This window comes from Staurois parvus, unplaced genomic scaffold, assembly GCF_062004578.1.
Source record: "Staurois parvus isolate SC_StPar_1 unplaced genomic scaffold, SC_StPar_1.0 ptg000244l, whole genome shotgun sequence".
Taxonomy (NCBI): domain Eukaryota; kingdom Metazoa; phylum Chordata; class Amphibia; order Anura; family Ranidae; genus Staurois; species Staurois parvus.
Genome location: NW_028318040.1, coordinates 2,549,332 through 2,568,625, shown reverse-complemented (window position 1 = coordinate 2,568,625; position 19,294 = coordinate 2,549,332). Strand labels below are relative to the sequence as shown.

The 19,294-nt window shown below is 42.0% G+C and overlaps 1 protein-coding gene across 1 annotated transcript in view; it reads right to left on the bottom strand.

Annotated features, from left to right (window-relative positions):
- The window catches only part of PPA2 (inorganic pyrophosphatase 2), a 54,247-nt gene that overhangs the window by 14,233 nt on the left and 20,720 nt on the right, over positions 1 to 19,294 (bottom strand). The window contains exons 2-7 of the mRNA XM_089680516.1: positions 18,420 to 18,484; positions 17,613 to 17,657; positions 16,230 to 16,283; positions 15,964 to 16,083; positions 14,519 to 14,605; positions 7,629 to 7,755 (exon numbers count right to left, since the gene is read on the bottom strand). Coding sequence (XP_089536642.1) covers positions 7,629 to 7,755; positions 14,519 to 14,605; positions 15,964 to 16,083; positions 16,230 to 16,283; positions 17,613 to 17,657; positions 18,420 to 18,484 — 498 coding nt within the window. The remainder of the gene's footprint in view (positions 1 to 7,628; positions 7,756 to 14,518; positions 14,606 to 15,963; positions 16,084 to 16,229; positions 16,284 to 17,612; positions 17,658 to 18,419; positions 18,485 to 19,294) is intronic.

Genomic DNA, 19,294 nt, shown 5'->3' with positions numbered 1-19,294 from the left:
TCCCCTTGCTTTAGCACCCTCCTCAATCCTACAGAGTATTAACTCTAATAATAATACTACCCCCCCCCTCCCATCCATCCCTCCTCCTCTTTTCCCGTACTTTTGTACCTCCCTCAATCCTGCAGTGTTATCCCTAATACCCCTCCCATCCCCCCAACCGCCCCCTCCCCCCTTTCCATTTTTAGGCTACTAAGTGTACCCATTAATCATTTGTAGGTCAAGATCCCCACCTTTGATTTAATACTTGGGGTCAAACTCCGCCCATTAACAGCTCCTCCTCCCTCCCACCTCCCCAGTACCCTCTAACTTTTAATTAACTCTTTAAAATTTCACATACCCCCCTGAAACAGAACTCCAAGTAACATACTATAAAGAAGAGAGAGAGAGAGAGAGAGAGAGAGAGAGAGAGAGAGAGAGAGAGAGAGAGAGAGAGAGAGAGAGAGAGAGAGAGAGAGAGAGAGAGAGAGAGAGAGAGAGAGAGAGAGAGAGAGGGGGGGGGAGAGGGAGAGAGAGAGAGGGAGAGAGAGAGAGGGAGAGAGAGGGAGGGAGAGACTCCCTCTCCCTTCTCTCCCCCTCCACCCTAATTCCTCCCTCTAACAGACTGCCAGTCCTCGTCTTATCACTCCTATTTCTCTCTCCTCCTCCTCCCATCCAGCAATCTCCATTCTTTGCAACTCAAGTTTTTCACAGAAATCTCTCAAATCTTCCGGATATCTCAAATAAGCTGTAACTCCATCTTTCCATCCAATTAGGCACACTGGGGTCCTCCATCTATAAAAACACATTCTTTTTCCTCATCTACTCTAAAAGGGGTTTCAGGGATCTCCTTCTCCACAGAGTCTCCGATGCAAGATCTGCAAATATCTGAATATCCATTTCTCCATATCTAATTGATGCTTTTCCTTTGATCTTCTTCAAAATCGCTTCTTTGTCTCCATATTTGTTAAATTTAACAATTATGTCCCTTGGTTTATCCTTCCCAGTGCCTTGTTGGCGCTTTCCTATTCTCACGATATCTTCCAGATCGATCAACTCTGAGGCAGGTATGTCCATTATGGAGTTTAAGATTTTACCTACTAATTCTTGCAGTGTTTCCCCTTTAGCGTTCTCTGGGACTCCTCTTATCCTAAGATTACTCCTCCTGTCCCAATTTTCTTGTACCTCTATCTTATATATCAATTTTTTCTGCATTTTCCCCATATTCTTTATTTTCTTTTCTAATTCCGCTATGGTTTGGGCCTGATTTTTAACTCTCTCCTCCGTTCCACTCTCACCAACACCTGCCCCAAATCATTTCGGATAGTTGCCATTTCTTGCTTTATTGTCTTCTCTAGTTCTTTAAACATCTCTGCCATTTCTTTTTTATTCGGTACTTGTAATTCGCTTTCTCTCTCATCTCCATATTTCCTATTGTTTGTTGACTGCTAACATTTAGACCCAACGATAGTCTAGGGCTGCTTTCCAGACTGATATCCCCTTCAGCCCTTCCGTTTATGCCTTGGGATCTTTCTGGAGTCACTTTTCCCTGGGATGTATATTGTTTAATCGTTCCCGTTTGGGACCCTTTAGGCCCACTTCCTTTACTACTTTTGTTCTTCATTGCTTCTATGGGCCTTATTCTCCTCTATACTCTCTTATAAAGATAGATATTTCACACAATAAAGAGAAAGTCCCAATTTAGCCCAGCTGGTGACCACTCTTCCTCCTCTTTAAGTTGCTTACTCTTCTTCTCTACCTTTTCTTTCCAAAGCCCCTGGGACTCCCCCCTCATCTCTCCCTCACCCCCTGCTCTCCTTCACAGCACAATGGGACATTTGGTATGCAAAAGTTCCATTCAGTCTCACTCATCCACGTCTTTCGTCCCTTGCTGCAAGGCAGGTGGGACTTCAGGAATCCAGTTCCTCTATGCAGTTCTTTTCCTGGGGGGGGGGGGGGGACTCCACAAGGCTGCTTCTCCTGTTTCCATAGGGGTCTTCCAACCGAAAGCCAGTGTCCAGGTCCTCACCGCTATGCACGGCCAGCAAGCAAACCAGGGAGCAGAAAGCAAAAAGCCGGGAGCAGTAAGCCTCCCTCCTCTCTTCTTGGCACGCCGGCCGGCTTCCTCCACTCCCAGTACTCCCTTGCGGCCAGACACGTGACCACTCCACCCTCCCGTCTCCTGGCTCTCTGAACCACCGAACTTCAGGCGGGCCCATCTCCCGCTCTCCTTCCTTCGCTCCCCAGGGCCTCCGCTCCCTCGCAGACTCCCCCAGCACTCAGGTCTCGGCACTGCTCTCATTCTCTGTTGAGGGACCCTGGGGAGGCAGCTAGAGGAGCTTATCGGAGAGCTCCTACATCGAGCCCTCCGCCGCTGCCATGCTCAGGCTCCTCCCCTCTTCCCCATTCTGATGCGCAGTTTGAACTTCAGCAAATAGTCTTCACCCCACGTCTAGATGCCTAAATGCATTGAGTTGCTGCCATGTGAATGGCTGATTAGCAATTTGTTACCAAGCAATTGAACAGCTGTACCTAATAAAGTGGCCAATGAGTATTATTTTGTCTTTAGCTGAAATATATATATATATATATCTCTATCTATCTATATACACACACACAAACACACGTATTGAGGACTTCTACCCATAACTCCTCCGTAAACATGGTCATTGGACGCAAGATAGATGGCTAGAAATTTTGTCAGATTTGACGGTCAGTAAGAGTTACACAGAGTAGTAGCTAGAGATTAGTTTGTTATAATCCGGTTGTAACAAAAGTGTTTCCAACTTAGTAATAGAGTAGGACACCCCTTGCAGACCATATGGGACGATCTTTGAGCTGGACATAACGAAAGTACCAGGAACGGGGTACACCTCACTCAGCTTGTAATCACTCAAAAAAAATTTTAAAATTCTCCCTCAGAGATGATGCACATATTTTATACCATAATATGCCCATCTATAGTCCTCCTCCAACCTAAGAAATTCACCCAAGAGAATTTTGCCACAGAAGAGCATTTGGTGAAAGGCATAAAGACGTATCTGAAATTTGTTTGGAGAATATTGCAACAATCCACTCAGATAACTACAATATATTCATACCTTCAGGAGAGGGAACCTCACCTCTATAAAAGTTAAGTGTTTCATAGAACGTGGCGACTACCGCTTCTACTGTTGCAGCATTATTCAAAAGGAGGAAACATTCACCAATGCACATACACCAACTGCGAGGCAAAAGTAATATGCACAAAGATCAGGTAGTGCTGAACCACCTCTACAAAACACTCCAGGTACTTTGTGTCCCCCACCATAAAAAGGAACTAAGCAAAGAGTTAATATACTGGAAGACTAAGTATATACACTGCTCAAAATAAATAAATTAAAAAAGGAACACTTTTTAAATTAGAGTATAGCATCAAGTCAACTGACCAGATCAATATCCCATCAAGATTAAGTAGCAGAGGGGGTTGTTAAATTCATTAACACCAAAAAGCAGCTGAAACTGATTAACAGGAGCACTAGATGGGCAACAATGAGATGATCCCCAAAACACGAATGGTTTTACAGGTGGAGGCCCCTGACAATTTTTTCCCCTACTCATCTTTTCTGACCGTTTTTCACTAGTTTTGCATTTGGCTAGGGTCAGTGTCACTATTGGTAGCATGAGGCAATACCTTGACCCTACAGAGGTTGCACAGGCAGTCCAGCTCCTCCAGGATGGCACACCAATATGTGCCATTGCCAGGTGGTTTGCTTTGTCTCCCAGCACAGTCTCAAAAGGATGGAGGCAATTCCAGGAGACAGGCAGTTACTCTAGAAGAGCTGGACAGGGTCGAAGAAGGTCCTTAATCTATCAGCAGGACCAGTATCTGCTCCTTTGTGCAAAGTGGAACAGGATGATCACTGCCAGAGTTCTACAAAAATTACCTCCAGCAGGCGACTGGTGTGAAGGTCTCTGACCAAACAATCAGAAAGACTACATGAGGGTGGCCTGAGGGCCCGATGTCCTCCAGTGGGCCTTGTGCTCACTACCCAGCACCATAGAGCTCGAATGGCATTTGCCACTGAACACCAGAATTGGCAGGTCCACTACTGGCACCCTGTGCTTTTCACAGATGAGAGCAGGTTTACCCTGAGCACAAGTGAAAGACATGAAAGGGTCTGGAGAATGTTATGCTGCCTGTAGCATCATTCAGCATGACCATTTTGGTGGTGGGTCAGTGATGGTCTGGGGAGGCATATTTATGGAGGGACACACAGACCTGCACCCTGACTGCCATTAGGTATCAAGATGAAATCCTTGGAGCCATGGTCAGACCCTACACTGCTGCAATGGGTCCTGGGTTCCTCCTGGTGCAAGACAATGCCCAGCCTCATGTGGCAAGAGTATGCAGGCAGTTCCTGGAGGATGAAGGAATTGATACCATTAAATGGCCCCCATGCTCGCCTGACCTAAATCCAATAGAATACTGGGATATCATGTTTCAGTCCATCCAATGCTGCCAGGTTGCACCTCAGACTGTCAAGGAGCTCAGTGATGCCCTGGTCCAGAACTGGGAGGAAATACCCCGATCCAGATCTGGGAGGAAATACCCAAGGACACCATCTGTCATCTCATTAGCAGCATGCCCCAATGTTGTCAGACATGCATACAAGCATGTGTGGGCCACACAAACTACTGAGCACCATTTTGAGTTGCTATAATGAAATTTCAGCAAAATGGACTAGCCTGCTGCTTCATTTTTTCACTTTGCTCTTCGAGGTTTTTTTTTTTTTTTAATTCAGTCCTCTGTAGGTTGACAATTTTCATTTCCATCAAACAATGGGGCATTCTTACGTTACTAACACATTACCCAGTCCATATCAGTATAGATATCTAACATGATATTTTTCCCCATTGAAATATGACAAGTTTTCAAAGTGTTCCTTTAATTTTTTTTGAGCAGTGTATATTGGGGCTTTGGAAAGAATATAGAGGAACTTTGGCAAGAAAATCATCTTTAACAAATTTAGTCTACCCAACAATGTTAGGGCTTTTAAAAAAGGAAAGCACAGAGATGGAAAGTCCTAACAGGCCAAAGAGTAATGTCTGGCAAGGACTCCAAAAGGAGACCGCACATGGATTCCCAGATATTTACATGAAGGTTGGGTGAGATTTTAGTTTGAAGCCCTCTTTGCATAGAGACGCAACAGGAGTTACAAGATCAAGGGAACACAAGTAGTAATACTCAATAGCCTGTTCAAAGGAAGCAGAGTTTGCCTTGTGTATAATAGATCATATGAAAGCAAAAGATTTACATAACCTGGTCCATAAAAATGGTAGCTGAAACTGGTAGCCAACAAATTTACTTAATTCAGATAAATCATTGTTATGTGCTGCTGCTGTTTTATGCCTTTTGCATTGATTCCTAGTGAAAATGCAAAGTGTAAGTGATCAAAGTGATCATGGAGTCAGAAGCTGCAGATCAACTGATATCTCAGTGGCACTGGAGGAGATTAAGCTTTTCTACTAGCGGAGAAAAATACATAGGTCTGGCAAAGCCGAGAAACTGAATATCCAGCAATTGTTAAATGGCTTGTAGGAGACATATGGCGCCGCTTCAAGCCAGAAAGCACCCGCCAACAGAGGAAAAAGGGAACAGCATCCGCTAGTGTTCCAGAAACTGTGTGGGATGAATGGATGCCGTTCAGACTAATCCCGGGAGTTCAGTGTAGGTGAAGATGGCCTCAGCTGCCGCTCTGGCCATGCCCTCTAACGCATTTTGCTGCACTCACCTGGGCTTGATCACAGAGTTCTAAGCTGAATATGGAGGAGCGGTGTTGTCACCCTAGTACAGGAGCATTGTCATCTTAATAGCATCATGGGCCCCAAACAGCCTGCATCAGGTGTCCACCTCACAGCGCTCCCTTACTTCAGGAGTCCCCATCAGTGTCCCAATACATCAGAGCTGTGCCCCGCCCCCCTTCCACCTTATACTCTTAGATCGCAAATGCTGTTCACACCTGCAATTATAGCAGCTACTCCTTTCTCTCCTGCACTGAGACTGACGAGTTCTCAGTCTCAGTGGTGGCTCTCTACCACCCCGGCAGAGGGAGGAGAAAGCTGAACCCTCTTTCCAGCAGAAGCCAGCTGCTGCTCCTTCTGACAAGAGCAACATTGCAGGTACTCCTGTCAAAGAGAAGAACAAGCTGCCAAATCGTCAGTGCATGCCCTCCAAAACATATTACCTCATATTACATAGTTTTTGCAAGTCTAAAGGAAAAGTTGTACAGGGAAAAAAAAATAAAAAAAAAAATTGTAAAATGTATGGCCAGCCTTAGTTCTTGATACAATGTACTGATAACAATAACAGTGTTCAAGTCTTTGATTGTTGTCTAGGAGGCCCCGAATTCTGTAGATGGATACAAATGCCTCTGGGTCATGCAAAGTCTTTGGTCATCTTGCATGAACTGCACATTTGACAACTCCCCAGAGTGCCTTGATATTAAGGTCAGGAGACTGACAACCATTGCAGAAACGTCAGCTTTTTCTGCTGTAATCACTGGAGGGAGGGTCAACTTGGCCTTGTGCTTAGGATCTTTATCCTGCTGGAGAGCGTCCCATGCACAGCTTTCGGCCAGAAGAATGCAAATTGTCTGCCAATATTTTCTGATGACCTGCTGCATTCATCCTCCCAGAAATTTTCACAAGATTCCCAGTGCCTTTAGTGCTCACACCCCCCCAAAACATCAGTGAGCCACTACCATGCTTCACAGTAGTGATGGTATTCTTGTCACTATAGACCTTATTGACCCCTTTCCAAACACACCATGTACAGTTTTGACCACAAAGTTCTATTTTGGTCTCGTCACTCCAGATTACAGTGTGCCAGAAGCTGTGAGACATGTCAAGGTATTGTCGGGCATATTATGTCCTTTCCTTCTTTAGGCTCCATTCACACCTGAGTGTAGTGTTTTTGTGCATTTTGTCTCACATTTGTGAGCAATTTGTTCAGGCTTTTTGAGTTCTGGTGTTTGTTAGCCAATAGAGAAAATTTCTCATCTGTCACATCAATTGTTGTGAGGTTTTGCCATGCCAGAAAAACGCTCTTGGTTGTGCGCTAAAAGCACATTAAAACTTGTAATTTGTGCATTTCCATGGGAAAATACCAAAATCTGCCCGAATGGAGCTATAAAGAGTAGATCCAAAATGTTTGAGCTTTAAGCATTCTGCTTCAGGCAACTTGGATTGGAGATGTGAACCATCTCCATAGAGTAATATTGGTTTTTTTTTCTCAGTGAGACTTTTGGAGCTTCACGCTACACAACACTTTGTTGTGAATGGGGCCTTATAAAGTTCCAGTACCTTGTTACGCAGATCTTTTGACCGTTCTTTCTGTTCCCCTTGGCTCAGTATCTAACCTGCTCAGTGCATCCACATGAGAGCCAACAAGCTCATTGACTATTTATACACAGACACTAATTGCAATTTAAACAGCCACAGATGTGGTAAATTAACATATAATTGCCATTTTAACCTGTATGTGTCACCTATGTAAATCAGGGCCATTTGGCTGATTTCTGTTACTATGGATTTAAAAAGGAGCCAGACAACTATCTGAAAAAGCAGGTACATGTAATCTCTGCAATCTATGTTAGAGTAGAACAACCAACCATTGAACTTATCGGCTTCAGGATCATCAATATTGATTGCGATTATTTTCCAGTCCATCTCGCCTTCATCTATGAGTCCCAGAGCACCCAATACTTTCACTTGAATTACATCTCCCCTGGAGCAAACCTGCAACACCACAACAGCTTATATTAATGTTTCCTTATAAATATTTTAAGAACAACATGCAAGTTCTCTGTCAGGGCTTTTCAACTACTATCATAATGTTACTCCATCAATGAACTTTAAATGCTCAAATCTAAAATTTAAATTATAATCTATATACTTTTTCTTTTAAATCATATCAACGTCCTAAAATCTTCAAATTATAACCATCCTTTTGTCAAGCATCTCTGCATCATACTAAACATAACAGGATAGGAGAACTTCTCTTCTGGCATACTTTACTGTGACAATCAAAAAGTCCTGGAGCAGCCCTACAACCTTGTCACCCATTTGCCAAGCAATCTGCTACAGTGTATAACTACAATGTAGCATCCCAACCCAATTTGTTTTGGAATGTGTCAGCTTTGTCACTCTGCAGCACCATCTAAGAATTGCATTGTACCTACAGCCTGCGAGCTGCTTTGGGCTCAAGTGGCTGCGCTACTCCTGAACTGCCCCCAAACTACAGCGAGTCCCGTCATTGATGCTAAATCAACAGCTATGGCAGCTGCCAACACATCACAATGAAGGTGCAATTGTGGCCACTAACCTCCCAAAAAGCACAGGATTTTTACTACAACTGCAATGAAAATGTATTAAAAACAGGTTGAAAAGAGGACACAGGGAAGCAGTTTTAGAATATCTAAACTCAAAGACAAAAATGTAGTATATTTCAGGCTAAGAACATTTTTGGGAATTACAGTTTTTTGATCTTGCCAGAAACTGTGTCCTTGCCACTTCCTGTGAACTGAACGTGCAAACGAGGGGAAAAAAAAAAAAAAAGCAGTGCACTTTCAGGCCAGATTACAAATTAATTAGTACTGAGTATTTTGGTGGTCCTTAAGGGCCATGCTTTGGTGAAAGTGTGAAGCCGCGCAGGCCCAAAAGCCCTTCATTGGCATGCGTGGCGCACCCTGAGGTAGGGAGGAAGGGTGCAGCTCTAACAACACTGGGGGTGCCAAGCTTTAATATTATATCCGTATGCCTCCCCTTCCTCCACAGATTACTATGCACCCCCCCCCACAGGGCACAATGACCCTCCTCGCCTACTGAGCAATTCCCATTAGCCAACAATGGGGAACATTTCTTCCTCCCACTGATCATGGGCTGGCCCATTTGTTTTCTCCTTCTGACCACCAATATTGGGCATTTTGTCTTTCCCCATACTACCAAACACTGGACATTTTCCTCTACTGATCATCAAAGCCGGGCATTTTTTCACCCTGCAGCTGTACACTAACAAATCAGCTTCTATTTTCAGCTTGCAAATGAAAGATAGATGTGCATGGCAACCAGTCAGTTTCTGACTACTGTAGTTTTAATAAGTTACCCTCATTGTGTTGTATATAAAGTGCTTACTACTGTACATTACATACGCCTGACCAGGGGTGGACTGACAACTCATGGGGCCCACAGGCAATAGGGGATCATGGGGCCCCTGTGTCCTTGCCCAAACTCAAAAAAGCCTATGAAAAAGGTACCAGGGGCCTCTCATGGGGCCCCCTACTGACCCCAGGCCCTTGGGCAGTGCCTGAGTTTCCAAATGGTCAGTCCGCCCCTGCGCCAGATTAAAATGTTTAGTCTCAACAACTGCTGGTTGCAAAGTAGTTTCTGACTAGGTTGTTACAGTTCTCCATTAAAGTGGTTGTAAAGGCTGTAGGTGTTTTTTACCTTAATGCATTCTCAGCATTAAGGTAAAAAAAGGAAAAAAAAAAAAAAAAAAAAAAAATCTTGTGTGCAGTCCCCCATCCCCACCCAACACTTACCTGAGCCTGATCTTGATCCAGTGCTGTGCATAAGAGTAACAGCTCTCTATGTTCTCTCACTTCTTATTAGGTGCAGAGACAGCAGGAGGAGCCATTTGCTTCTGCTGCCGTCAATCACAGCCAGTGAGCAGACAGCGGGGGGCTGAGCCAAGCTCTGTGCCAATAGATACAGGGCATGGCTTGATATAGCAGGTGATTTGCTATGAGGGCACTTGGGAAGGAGGTTGGAGCCAGGAGAGGGGGGGGGGGGGGATCAGGGCTGCTCTGTGCAAAACCATTGCACAAAGCAGGTTTGTTATTTGAAAATAATTTGAACCTTTACAATAAAAAATAAATAAAATTGAAGAAAAAAAAAAAAAGAGGAGGTAATAAATCTTTATTTATATTAATTTTTTTTAAGATGATCCTTTAGATTTCATAGGAGTTGATAAATTGCACTTGTGGCGCAGTAGTTAAGGAGTATTTCTGGGTACAAGGGCTGCAGAATATGTGTGCAGTGAGTAGACTTAGCGCCCGGTCATACTGGTGCGATTTGCTAATTGTAAAAATTGCACCTGAAATCGCATCTAATTAATGTGAATGTCAGTGTCCCAACATGTGAGATTTGCTGCAGTGCGATTTCTAAAGTAGTTCTTGCATTACTTTTTCTGCAGTTTTGTTGCGATTTCACATACATAGAATATAATGGAAATTGCACTGCAATTTGCAAGAAATCTTCACAAGTAGCAAAGGCTTCAGAAATCACACCTGAAATTGTATATAAAAAAAAAAATTTGCAATTTTTGCAGCGACTTAAGACTACATTTAACCATGTTTTTAAAGCATGACAATATTCAGCACAATTAAGTCTCAGTTTCTCCTTTCTAGGTTGTCCCCCTTTCTTCTCCATTACAATGTTGGGGACTTGACCATGCAGCCCTGAAATGCTCAATAATATTCACAAAAAGCCCCCTGACATTGGATGTAATCCATCTGCTGAGGCAGAATGCCTGCATTTCATGTAAACAGGCCACCCATGCAGGTATAGAATAGCTGCAGACATTAACATATACCACTAAAACTGCTACTCTTAGTACTTGAACACACTCATCTTAAAATGTATCTTTTACTGGAGCACGCAGACTAAAAAGAGAAAAAAAAAAAAAAAGAAGAAGCTTCTCTCATATAGTCACATCACTGCAATAAGTCCTCATTATTGACAATTAACTGTGGCTCATTAAAAACTCAGCGATACAATGAAGCATGTCATTCATGAAAACACCCAGGAGACTGCCAGCACAAGAAAGCAAACATCTGCATCTTTTTCCTGAAGTGTAAACGCTGATGTGGAATTTAAGAAGTGATACCCCCAATTAGAAGTTCCAGTTCACAGCTCAAATTACTAGTTATAGGAAAAAACCAAGACCATGTTTAGGACGTGCTTAAATAATTCCAAACCAAATGAAGAGGAAGAAAAAAACAAAAAGAAAAAAAACAAAAAACAAAAACAAAAAAACCACACACACAACAAACAAAAAACAACCTAAGTCTCAAAATTAGGGGAGGACAGGGGAAGAGCAGCCATATACAAAGAGTAGATGTATTCTCATCTGATGTACTTGTACATCTGGTGAGGAGAGTACTTGAGTACTTGTACAGTGCTTTGAAAAAGTATTCATACCCCTTGAAATGTTCCACATTTTGTTACAACCAAAAACGTAATATGCATTTTATTGGGATTTTAGGTGATAGACCAACACAAATTGGCACATAATTGTGAAGTGGAAGGAAAATGATATTCAAAATGTTTTACTAATAAATATCTGAAAAGGGTGGGGTGCATTTGTATTCAGACCCTTGGAGTCAATAGTCTGTAGAACCACCTTTCGCTGCAAGCCTTTTTGGGTATGTCTCTACCAGCTTTGCACATCTAGGGTGAAATTTCTGCCCATTTGTCTTTGCAAAATAGCTCAAGCTCTGTCCGATTGGATGGAGCGCGTCTGTGACTAGTAATTTTCAAGTCTTGCCACAGATTCTCAATTGGATTTAGGTCTGGACTTTGACTGGGCCATTCTGCTTTGGCTACACACTGAGAAAAATCGGACGAGCGGCTGTCCGATTTTCCATGACGGCAACTGACAATGGTACCAACCTTCTCCAAACACAGGCAAACATTCTTTGTGTAGCATTTCTATGTTAGTTTCCACCTTCTTCCGGGTCGTTCACTTCTGATTATGAGCATTTTTAATATTTCCATACGATTACTGTACACATTGAGGGGAAAAAAAACAAAAAACAAAAACACGAACGTTGTGTTCATGAATGATAAAAACGTGAGTTTGCACCTCGGTTTTTTGGTCTAAACAATTTGAAAGACTGTCAAAAAGCACTATACGAATTAGATCAAACAATCGCTCCTCGTACAGAATGTTTCTTCCAATTTTCCTTTAGTGTGTACCCAGCTTTAGAAGCGCCCTTTTCTTTTAGATTGATTTTACCTGTCTGAATAATCCTGGGTGCAGCAGCTGACTACCAAGAAGCCCATCTTGATCGGTTGAATTTGTACTGTGCTATGGTCATTTATTTTAAAAGCTTGTTGGAATATCTCAGAAGGACTCCTCTAGAGCTGCCTTGAATTGGATTGTACCGTGTAGGCTACTGGCTAAAGTTCTATATTGTAACAGAATTACACACTGCCTTTAACATGCTCTCCTTTCATTGCTGTACCTTCTACTTTACCAAACCACAATTCCATAGAGATTTAAAATCCTCTATTCTTGTCGGAGCATAATGATTAGTGCTTGAGATGGCCTAAGGCGTTATCGAAATGGGAGAATTTGTGAGCTGGGCACAGTCCTCTTTATGGAGCAAAGCAAAAAGGTTAAAGTACAAGGCATATGCCGCTATCACAGACATGTAGGAATCGAAGGGTACTGATATACTATGATTAGTTCTAGAAACAAGAAGTTTTTTCCCCTACTGCCTGTCTATAGGGACCAAGCTTTTCACTTGAAGTATACTTTCAGCCAAGTTTTTTTTTTTTTTTTTTTATTAAATCTTCCATTAGGCTTTGATTGTTCTAAACACTTCTTGCTTTATCACACCCAAACACATTTCTGTTCTCAGATAACAACACATGCAGTGCTATAAATGGTTAATATAAAGTAACATATAAGGTAATACGTGATGGACTACTAGTGCTTAGTGGTGATTGATAAGTGTCCTCATAACATAATGCAATAGTCCCAATAAACTGTGCAAAACGTGGTCGACTCCGTGCTGAAAAGTGTCTAATATTATGCACTCACCAGAAAGCGCATAATATGCGCATTTGAGTTGTCAGACCACTCCTGGTCCCAGAAAGTTGAACCTGTATGGATCATCTGGCAAGCTGTCACTCTGATGAGAAAAAACTTTTCCTTGGCCAGCAGGGGGATTCCATCCAGAGACCCTTATAGGACTGATCCAGGTTCCTTAACCAGGGCACTCATATGAAGTATCCACCTTAAGAGAGGGGGGGCGGAAAGATGCCTGGAATCACAATCATTGGAAAGACTGCTGACCTGACAGTTGTGCAGAAAACCATCATTGACACCCTCCATAAGGAGGGAAAGCCTCAAAAGAACAAGAACAACATACAGCAGTCCTTTTGATCCAGGTGGCTATTTCAAAGAGGCAAGAACATTCAGACCAGGGAAGGAGTTCCTCAGGTCTCAGTAGAGAGGTACCCAGGCATCTTTCCGCCCCCCCTCTCTTAAGGTGGATACTTCATATGAGTGCCCTGGTTAAGGAACCTGGATCAGTCCTATAAGGGTCTCTGGATGGAATCCCCCTGCTGGCCAAGGAAAAGTTTTTTCTCATCAGAGTGACAGCTTGCCAGATGAGCCATACAGGTTCAACTTTCTGGGACCAGGAGTGGTCTGACAACTCAAATGCGCATATTATGCGCTTTCTGGTGAGTGCATAATATTAGACACTTTTCAGCACGGAGTCAACCACGTTTTGCACAGTTTATTGGGACTATTGCATTATGTTATGAGGACACTTATCAATCACCACTAAGCACTAGTAGTCCATCACGTATTACCTTATATGTTACTTTATATTAACCATTTATAGCGCTGCATGTGTTATCTTAGTGTGAAGGTTTGAGGTTTGTGCCTTTCATGCCAGCTGCTTGTTATACATCTCCAAGCGCTCGTTAATTATTCTTTTTGCTGTTTTTGACATTTCTGTTCTCCATTACCCTCTCTAGAGTTCATTCTTCATGGGGACCCAGAGTCTGAACAACAGCATCACTGAGTCCAACAGCTCCTCCATAGAACTCCAAAAGAGAAGAAGCCAGACATTCAGCTTCCAGCAATATCTAATAATAATGGGAATTTCCAGGGCAAAATGGCAGCAGTAGAATACTTATAGAAGATGGAATCCTTCCCACTCAATTGTAAAATGTTTGACTGAAGTTCCACACCAACTACATTCCAGGTAAAAAGTTCACAAACCAAGCTATGTTGTCAGGAGTGCCTGTTCACAAGACTAACTGAACAGAACTAACCATTTTTCAGGTGAACCATTCACGTGTAATTGGAATTAGTCATTTGACTTGAAGTTCAGCTTTAAAAATGAAGACTGAAAATCTACCACTTTTACAAGACCTGTCCAACACTATAATCCAGCTGACGCACTTACAGATTTGGCCCCTTTTCCTATAAAATAATAGATCACCTCACTCTCAGATTTTGCAACATTATGGAAACAGTGGATCTGATGGCTAGTGCTTTCACCGCTTAGAAACACATAATCATTGTCTAGTTAACCCCTACATAGATTGGTTGTTGCAAGCAGTGATCAGAACCATCATTCATGTAGAGATGTGCCACATTTTCAGCATATCCCCTGCCCCCATTAGGATACCACAACAAGTTAAAACTATATAATGCAATTTAATTTAAAAAGCTGTGTAACACAATTTAAAAGCACACCTTGGAGCCAATTTCACAGACATCTATAGGATCATTATCTCCACAGCAGTCTGTATCCTTGTCTTTGTGACTAGGATCCTCCCAAGTCTGTTAAGCAAAAAACAGCAAGTTACATTGGCAAAGATGGACAAGTCACACACCGATTACGGATGAATGCAGGTGACCAGAAGAAACAACTCGAACCCATTATCAGTCATGTAATGTAGTCCAGCTCTTCCGAGTTGGCATAAAGAAAAAAAGGAGTTTAAAGCACGCTCCCATGCCCATACTTACCACCTCGGCCCCTCCCAACCACAATCAGTGCAACGATTGATGCATTAAAAATACAATTATTCTTGTCCTCTGTTATTTGTGCAGCCACCCCCCTTTCTGTGACATACTCAGGCACAAACTGCATTGCTGGAGGCCAAGGAATCATACAGTCTCATATATGCAGCAAGAAATTTGTAGTAATCAAAATGGTGACGAGAAACAGGACCAGCACTAGAGCAGGAGGGGGTTTTGGTGCAGTTAGGGTGCTTAAAGCATATCGAACCCTAAAACAAAAAAAATTTAAATAGATTACCAGCCCTTATACATTCACTTCCCCCACCCTTTGTATTTTACCTGTGAATAACACTCTGTCCTTGGGTGGCAACACTCTCCTCCACTGTATCACTTAAGGGAGGCATGTTGTCACCGTAGGCCAATTTGGACTACAAACTTGGCCTAATTTCTTCATCTCCCTTATAAAGGGAATGTGGGGAGTTTTGTAGGTTACAGATGGCTATAAAAAGGGAGATAACTTTGTTGAGATGTTAGCTCAATTCATATGAACACTAAAGTTTTCTGGTCAAATTGACCTACAAAAATTAAGTGATACTAAACCTAAAAACCTTTTTTACCTTTTACCTGGGGCACAGTGAAGGGTGGGGGAGAGAAGAGCACAGCCAATTCCTGATCAATATGGCAAGGAGGGGCGGACTGACAATTCATGGGGCCCCCGGGCAATAAGGGATCATGGGGCCCGTGTCCTTGCCCAAACTCAAAAAAGCCTATGAAAAAAAAAAAAAAAGTGTACCAGGAGAATCTCATGGGGCCCCCTACTGACCCCGGGCAGTGCCCAAGTTTCCAAATGGTCAGTCCGCCCCTGATGACAAGTGACCAGAAGAAGGCGAAGGGAGTATGAACAGGATAGAACACAGAGCAGAGGCCTGAAGCATTTGCAAAAAGCTTTCTAAGGAACCAGGAAACAGACAGACAGTGTGAGAACAGAAACTGACTGATACTGCAGACAGCTTCACACTATTCAGGACACAGTGATTACTAGCCTTCTGGATATAGAGACCTAGGCCTCTTTTGGGAGATTTACTTTACCAGTACACTCAGGGGTAAAGAAAATAAAAATAAATAAAAAAGGAAGGGGGGGGGGGTTGGGGGTTAGAAGAAAGTCCAGCATTTAAGACCTGCGGAAGAGCCCCGTAGTTCCATATGTATCCTTTGTGAGGGAAGATATTTGACACGTATCGAAGTTTTCCTTTTTTTATATCTTGCTTAATTGGATTCAGGGACTCTTTGGTTGCAATCTAAAAAGGAAAAAAAAATAAATAAAAATAAATAATAAAAAGTGATTAACTGTAGTTATTCCTAGTGCTACAAAAAAAAAAAAACCCCTATGTTTAGAATTAGTTGACATATACGTAATTTACTGTATATAGAAAGTGTCAACTACCTCCATTTTAGCATTTGTCCATCGTGGAACTTCAACTACCATGTTGAATACAGCCTGGAATAAAGAAATGGATATTAAATCAGTATGCATGGTAAGATGCAGGAGGACAGAAAACATTTAACCTTTAAAAAGACCACATTATTGCCGATACCGAAAATTCAGAATGCATGTGGCCAAAAACCGAACCAAAAATGTCTGTATATGTGGGGAATCTCCAATTTGTCTCTACTTTTATGTATATTTTAACTTATGGATTTTATTGCTATCACATAGCGGACCAATAGTCCCCTATGTGATAGAATATGAGTGACAGGCCATCTTTGTAGGGGGTGGGAGGGCAGTTTGTGCAAGGAGGGGGCAGTGTATATAGTGAGGGAGCAGTGTATAAAGAGGCTCCCTCACTGGCTGTCACTATGTATCAGTGCCGGTTTTTAAATGTAATTGGCTGCTTTTTTTTTTTTTTTCTTTTCTCTTCACTATAGCTCAGATAATGGAGCGGTTACTTTCCCCAGAGCTAAAAAGGACACTCTTTTAGCTCGGGGAAAGAAACTATAAAATAAACCGGTTTCTTTTAGCTCTGGGAAAAGCAACAGCTTATTCTCTAAGCTATAGTGAAAAAAAAAAAAAAAAAAATTCTATTTAAAAACAATGCCATTTTTTTTTTTTTTAAACGTAATTACCAGCTTTTTTTCCCCTTCACTATAGCTCAGAGGAGGAGCGGTCATTCTCGGAGGGCTAAAAGAAGCGGGGCGGGGTCACCCAGTAACATTACCCAGTGACCCTGCCCCTTAGTTTCCTTTAGGGCCAGGGAGAGCAACCGCTCATTCTCTGAGCTATAGTGAAGAGGAAAAAAAAAAAAGAGAGAAATAAATAACCCGCGTTTATGTGAAAAATAAACTCAAATAATGAATGCTGCTGCTCACAAGGTAAAAAGACCTATTGAACATAAATAATCTACAGCGCAAAAATCAATAGTGGTGAAATAATAAGTCCACTGTCCCAAATAAACGGTGATTAAGTGCGCCGAAATAAAAATGGTGCCAAAACGAAATGTGTAATTTAAAGGATATCCCCACACCATACTCTGTGATCACCTTCCAGTACAATCCACACTCACCAGATTCGATGGACTTGTAGCTTGTAGGGCTTAACAGTCATAAAAGCTTTTACTGGTGAAGTGTGTTGCCAGGAATAAACCGGATTCAGAGTGGAATGCTTGCTTAATCTCCTCTGCTGCACTGCTCCTCCCTTACCTTTCTCCCCCCCCCCCCTCTGCAGTACACACAGTCCCCTGTATCGGTAGGGCACTTTTCGGCCAATATGTTTCGGTGGCCGAAATGTCGGTGCATCCTTAATTTAGACATAATATTCACATAGTCTTACCTTATCCCAGGTAGATTTTAATTTCTTTGCTGGCACATCATTGTTCTAAACAAAAAAAAGTGCACATAGGTAGCAATCAATAAGCATGTCATTACAGTAAGTACTGACTTGTTACACTGGACTTTAAATTAACCTGCATTAGATAGCAGAGCATGAAGGGAGACCAGGACAGTTCCAGTTTACATTACCAAGAAAGGCAACATGGTGATCCTGAATGGCCTTTACACACCAATATACATCTGGAAGGAATCAGATAGACTACAAGGTTCAGGAGAGCTACAGAGGGCATCCTTCAGTGGCTTCAACAGATGTGTTTACTAAACGGAGCCTTCTGATGTAGTAGTTCTTAGACGTTACAAAATTTGTGACAGTGGTATACAACTGAACAGTGACTAAATGCTTCCACATACTCAAAACACCAACAATGCAAACCTCCAATAAAAATGCTTTTTCCTTCAAATGTTTCACCATATTTCCTATGGCAATTGTCACTGACAGCTGACAAAGTGGGCATGCTCAGAAACCCAGAGCTCTTCAATGGTCCCCCTACAGGAAAGAAACATGTCCCCCACTTTGAGAATACCATTATAGTGAAGATCCTTTATTTAACCCTCTGCATGTTGCCATTTACCCTTTCATATTTCTATCAAATTTTTGCATGAATTTTTGGTTCTATATAGTGCAATGCACAATCACATCAATCTAGCTAAAGGCATTAAAATAATGAGACACGTCCCCAGCTGTCAACCTAAACATGTTGTATATTGGAGCGGTCATGGAAAAAAAAAAGGAAGTTTAAGTACATACCTCTTCAGTTCCTGCATATAGTGGGATATCATGAAATGGTGAAATGAATTTACCATCAGCATTCTCTGTAAAGAAAAAGACAAACACAAGTTATTATTATTAATAACATAAATGTGAAAGAATGTGACATAAAAATTTGTATATAAACTATGAATTTAAACTCGAATAAAACAGTCTTGGCATCTAGGGAAAAGTGCAAATGCCAGCATTGAGAACAAGCAGTGAATACCAAACTATGGCCTGCTGGTTGCCACAGACTGGACACTGCAATGAGAGGGCCCTGACTCATTTATACATTGGTTTATACATCCCTTCATACAGCAAAGAAAGGCTGGGTTATGTATCACAGATTAGTAAAACAGCTAGCTTGGTCACTTCCCCATCCTCCGACTAATTATGAAAAGAATGATGAGGAAGCTTGGTTTATGAGTAATGAGGCAGATTTTTACTTCCCTTCCATGTTACGCTGTATTCATGGCCTGGGGAAAAAAAAAAACAAAAAAAAAAAGTGCCTGGCAGCTAGGGCTGACCCCTGACAAGCACATCCTTAAGGTGGATGCAGGGTACTGAACACAATGCACAGTACAAGCACTGCTTGTACAGTTGGCATGATCTACAGCCATTCCATAACATAAGTGCAACAAAAACAGACCAAAGTTCCATTACAACTGATCACTTTCTGTTAAGGTTTGGTAACAAAAAAAACAAAAAAACAAAAAACACACAGCCATTCACGTAGTCTTATACAAATGTTCTATTCTCAATTTTATTTAAATTTTTTTTTAATTAATAACTTTACATTGGAGTCTGATTTCATGTGTAGTGGTAGCTATAGGGTGGCCTTACATGTAGCAATTTGTGATCCATCAAGGCTG